This window comes from Cyprinodon variegatus, unplaced genomic scaffold (assembly GCF_000732505.1).
Source record: "Cyprinodon variegatus isolate N-32 unplaced genomic scaffold, C_variegatus-1.0 Scaffold77, whole genome shotgun sequence".
Lineage (NCBI taxonomy): Eukaryota > Metazoa > Chordata > Actinopteri > Cyprinodontiformes > Cyprinodontidae > Cyprinodon > Cyprinodon variegatus.
Window position 1 is genome coordinate 1,145,410 of NW_015150530.1, and position 5,626 is coordinate 1,151,035.

The following is a 5,626-nucleotide window of genomic DNA, read 5'->3' on the forward strand; positions in this document are numbered from 1 at the left end:
TATATATATATATATATATATATATATATAAATCCTTCAAATAGGAATAAAAGTTACTTTATTTAATTTTGACTCTTTTTTTTCCTACATATTCAACACTAATGTTTGAAAGTGCAGTTCCTGCTTTTTTTAGATCAGACAGAAACAGCAATGACAGTCAAAAAAAAAAAAAATCCTTTGTGAGTTAAATAAATTGCTTGCTATGTGTTTTATTAAAAGTCACATTAGTATCAAGTAGTGTTTATCTAAGTCACAATAGTATCAACCAAAGGTTTTGTCATCATTATAAATAAAAAAATTGTAACACACCGCAAGGTCCAACTTCTCCATCAGATGACTTTTCTGTTGTTTGTACTGAACCTGAAATGCAAGGAAGGAATAGAAAATAGCAACAGAAAACCTCTATACTGTTAGTAAGATAAAGTGGAGCTATTAATACATTTTTAAAGGTTCTACTTTTCTGTGATATATGTATTGTTAGAGTCCAGCAACAATAAAATATAGTAAATTAGGAGGGCTGGATCCTAGGCAACAATACAATTAGCTTTATGTTTAATATCATGAATCAAAGTTACAAAACATCTGATTTCAAAAAAGGGCAGTTGTTTTGGCCTCACATTAAATAAAAAAATTCAATCCATTACTCCCAAAAATAAATTGAACATTTCTGTTACCTGTTGCGGTGAGGAGCAGAGCTGCCAAAATCAGACTAATCATCTTGACAGAATAGAAGAGTTTGATGTTAGTTTGTTCCTGCCAAAAACACATTTCAGAGTGAGTTCACACAAAATGTTATAATAGGAGAAACAGTTCTTTTTTACTGGGTGAAACTGGTTCTGCAACACATTCATGCCTGACAGCCCGAATTTAAATACAGGATGCTGAAAGCTACATCTGTAGTTACACTGAAAATCTTTAATAACATTGCTTTAATTGTTTTCACAAACAGAATTTTCTTACCAAAATCTGCTGATATTTCTCTATAAAAAGTTATAGATGATCTTTATCACACAAGATATACACGATTCCTAACTTTGGTAAGTAAGTTAAATGATTAATTTTATAGATAACTATCAAACATTATACCAGAGAAAGCACAGGTAGCAGAGATAATGCCTTCAAAATTACATTTTACCTTTTTCTTGCTGAACCCTTGGCTTGTTTCAACTCGATGTCCTCTCCACACTGTTTCTGATCTGAGCTTAGTCCTTTTCTCTTCCTCCTCCTGCTCTACTTGTTTCGTCTTCAGATTACAGGAACTTTCTCTCCACATCAATGCGTTTTATTTCCTCCTTAAGTTAACTTGCTTTTGCTGCAGTGTTAAAAAAAACCTTTTAGAGGTTTAAATCAAAGGTGTGCAGGCTCTTTCTGTTTGGGGTTTGCTGATGAAACTCGACTTTAAGGCAGTTTTTCATTATCCCAGAGTCCACAAATATTAATCAGTTTAACTGCTAATAATTGCAATATTTGAAATTCATTGATTTCACATAGGAGAAGTTTACCTCTACATTTAACCCATCCCCTTGGGGAGCAGTGGGCTGCCATCGTGGGGCGCCTATGGAGCAATCAGAGGTTTAGGCTCTTGCTCAGAGACCCAGAGTGGCAGTCTGTGGGAGTGGGGCTTGAACTCAGAACCTCAGGATTCCAATGTCTATGCCCTAACCACTAGGCTGTCAAACCCCCTTACTAGTCCGCCACCCCCCCCCTTACACATAAGTTCATTTTAAACATAAGTTCCTTTTGGGTTACAAAAGACACTGAAAGTTGTGCTAGCTTTGAAAAGCAAAACCACTTATTTTTCAAATATGAGATAAACAAGTTCAAAACAGCCTGTTGGGGGAAAAAAAAATATATACCAACTTTTGAGCATAACACTATGGCAACAGCCACAACTAAAAATACTCACATTGCCTCAAATTGCAACATGACATCTCATTAAAGACTTCCTGCATTCTGAGTCATCACAGAAATAACTTTTTAAAGGTTGACCACAATTTTACCTTGAAAACAGAGCACTGTCTTTTTTGGTGTCCTGTTTTGCCAGTATAGCTCTGGATGATGTCCCAGAGCTACTGTAGATAATGCCCTTCAGACCTTTATGACTGTTACCATAAGGTTCTGCTTGGTTCTTGGAGTAAAACCAAATACAACAAACACAGAGACACAGAAAGGACGGCGAGAAAGAAAGAGTGTATAATAACTAAGCTAGAAAGTGATTGGGATAGGAAACAGTGCATAAAAATAGAGAAAATAAAACAAAACAGCAAAAATAGAAACGCAGAACATGTGCAGTAACTCCTAGAATTCTGCTCCACACCTGTATGAGATGAGAGAAAAAAAAAACAGAGCATATAAGGCTACCAAAATAAAGATCATAAAAAGCCTCGAGAGCAGCAAGTAGATGTCCATGTGGGCAAACCTTATGTTGATGACACAGTATTATTTACTGTAGTACATATCTGCAGAAAGTAAAAAGCTTGCACAGAGAACGATTTGCATTTCCAGCTCCACAACACAGACTACTCGCCTGAGAAGCTAGTCACTTGGTAAAGGGAACGCTATGAAAGAAAACAAAGCAGGGGTTTTTCTTTGTGGACTTGGATTAATGGCATAAATATCTGTAAGCAGAGACAGCAATTGCTTACGAGCCCACAACCTCTTAGGGGCCCCTTCACTGACACCTGGTTGGCCCCCTAGGCAATTGTAGAGTAGGACGTCTTTTTGCAGATTTAATGATGCGAACATTTTCTCTTAAATCCACCTGATACTGAAGGGACTAACCGCACTGGACCGTATAACCACAATATAGATCTTTAAAGAACAATGTATTTGAGTATTTCATTTTTTACACTACAACTTGGAATTATGGGTAACCCAGAGCGTAGATTAAAACCATAACCGCTACGTACAATGTGTTAGCAACAATGGATACCAAAAAGAGGTACTTAAGTGGATTCCAGAAAAGAAAAAGGAAAGAAGAGGTGCTTGAAGAACAGAAAAAACATTCCAAAATAAACACGTTCTTTCAAAAAACCAAAGAGGGAGAGGTGGACGTTGCTGCTACAGTAAGTAAAGATTGCGATAAGCATCTCCCTGAAATAATTATTTGAAAGAAATAATTTGAGCAGAGCATAAATACAAAAAACCCAGGCTAAAGATGCCAAGATCATTTCAGTCATATGTTGGCATTTACATATTAAAACCTGAAGGCCTGGAAATTATATTGTGGATTAAGTTATCTCAAACTGTAGAGGTGCTTAAGTGTCACCCTGTAACTTCGCTGCCACGTAGTGACAAGGCTGTTCATATTTACCTTTACTGTAGTTTAATCAGTAATCTTAGTTTCATTTGCATTTGAAATTTTGGAAGAAGAATAAAGAATACTTGTAAAGATAAAGAACTTGTAAAGATTATTGAAAGCTAAAAAAAAAAAGAATTACACCAATCCTGTCTTTTGTCTTGTGTAAGAAAAAGGTTCACAACAGAAGAAAATACTGCTGTTATCAATAAATGGCATACTCATATATATTTTAGTTGTCAAAAAAAATCTAACCACCAACTTTAACACTAACACACACCCACACACACCCAAACTTGTCTTAACATCTTTACTGGGCCTTTCCAATTACAGTTCCATTACAGGTTAATACCTGACTCTAACTCCCACCTAAACTCAATTCTCAACTTAGTCCTAGAACCCTGACCCAAAAACAACAATTCCACTCTTGGATTCCAGGCATTGGGTCAACAGGGAACATTCGGTCCCCACAGCATGATATTTTGCCAGACAATGGCCCCCACGATTTATTAAAAACAAGAACATACAAACACCCATGCACACACATAAACTAAAGTGAGAAACTTCAAAAATCTGTATTTAGAAAACTGATAAATGTCAACTGTTTGTGTTATTGCTGCATGTTTTTGGTATCTGGAAGATGCATCGTTACTGCAACTTAAGAAAAATATAACACATAAACATGTTAATTTTACTTCAGAAAGTTAATAAAATGACTAAATGGATTTAACAAAAAATTGAATCCCACTTTATTTTTTCAATAAATAGTCGGTCAGAAAGACTGCTCGTGGCTTCAACAGCAGTTCATAACTGCTTTTTTAATTTTCATTTTAACTTATTTATGCAGAAATAGCCGCCTATAACATGTGGCTATGTGAAATCAGAGTATCCACCAGAGGGCACTGGTGCTCAAAGATGTGAGAATAACTTGTGTGAGTCAGACAAGTTATTCAGGTGCAAAAAAAAAAAAAAAAACACAGCAAACTACATCTAATCAGCATCTAACTAAGCAGCCTTGCAAAGAACATGCAGGGATTCTCAGTTACATCTAAATACATATCAAACAATGAAGAATTTGTTCATCAGTATTTTCATCTCCCTTTCTGCTGGCCAGAAAAGACCGTTCCAGTTTAAGAGCTTTTTTAGTATGAAAGTAGTTTTCAGGCATGTGATTTCCACCAAGTAATAACTGATATTCCGTCAAAAAGACATTAAGATTGTTGTATTTAATGCTCACCCCCGGGCAATGTAATAATGATATACTTATGCTAGTTACTATTTATTAGATAACTTTTGAACTGTCATGTGCTGTTCTGTGAATACACATCTAATTGGTTGTATTAGGCCAACAGATGAGACTGTGAATCAAGCTCAAATCATAATCAAACAGTCAATTCTTCACATATTGGAATAAATTCACACCAACTTCGGTTTGAAATCTAAGAAATTATCAAAATAGATAATTAAATAGTGTGAAATACAAGGAGATCTAAAACAACAGCTAAACCTGAAAGAGAATACTGATTTAAAGTTGGACAGTCAAAATTGTCTTTCAAAGCCTTTATGAAATTTTATTGCCAAATGTGCACTAATGCCTGCAATTAACAACCCAATCAGAATCCAAGTTCTGAGGACATTAAGGATTCGAAGGTGAACAATCGAGAGGGTATAGGGAAACGGAGAGAAAACATTTTCAGAATTGTTTCTTATTAACACAGAATAGTAGCTTAGATAAAAATAATTATGCTGTAAACAGATGTTAATTAAAACTTTTTTTGTTAGATTGAGGCTTTAATGACGTTTTTTTGAAAGTAGGCAAACAGGAAATTGGATTAGAGTGAGGGGAAAGACATGTAGCAAAGGTCAACAGGCCGGTGCTTTAACCTGTTATGGCCACATAGAGGACCAAAGCCTACATGGGTCCATGCTTAAATCCTTCACCACTACTGTACTATTAGAAACTTTTAATAATTTGTTTTTATTGAAAAACCCATTTAAATACATTTCATGTTAAATGAAATGCAAATGTATTATTTAATACATGTACATATGTTTGTTTAAAATGAGTAAACAATATTTTTTTCAGTGATTTTTTTTTTTTACAGACACACTCATGTTATTTCTTAGCTGTGTGGGTAAAAGAAGCCAGACAAACAGATGCAGATCAGGTTATTTGACCGATTTTTTACATTGAAACTAGATTCCTGTTCCTGGGAGAAACTGTCAATACAAAGAATGATATTTAAAGGCAAGGATGAGGTTAAAAATGAATTATCAGTCAGTTGAACATCATCTGTTAGATTCAAATTATTTCTGTGACCATTCTGT

At 35.0% G+C, this 5,626-nt stretch overlaps 1 protein-coding gene across 1 annotated transcript in view; it reads right to left on the bottom strand.

The window, feature by feature from the left end:
* The window catches only part of LOC107083559, a 10,548-nt gene extending 9,321 nt beyond the window's left edge, over nucleotides 1–1,227 (bottom strand). Inside the window, exons 1-3 of the mRNA XM_015372878.1 lie at nucleotides 1,136–1,227; nucleotides 675–753; nucleotides 310–360 (exon numbers count right to left, since the gene is read on the bottom strand). Coding sequence (XP_015228364.1) covers nucleotides 310–360; nucleotides 675–717 — 94 coding nt within the window. The 5' untranslated portion in view covers nucleotides 718–753; nucleotides 1,136–1,227. The remainder of the gene's footprint in view (nucleotides 1–309; nucleotides 361–674; nucleotides 754–1,135) is intronic.
* Nucleotides 1,228–5,626: the final 4,399 nt, after the last annotated feature.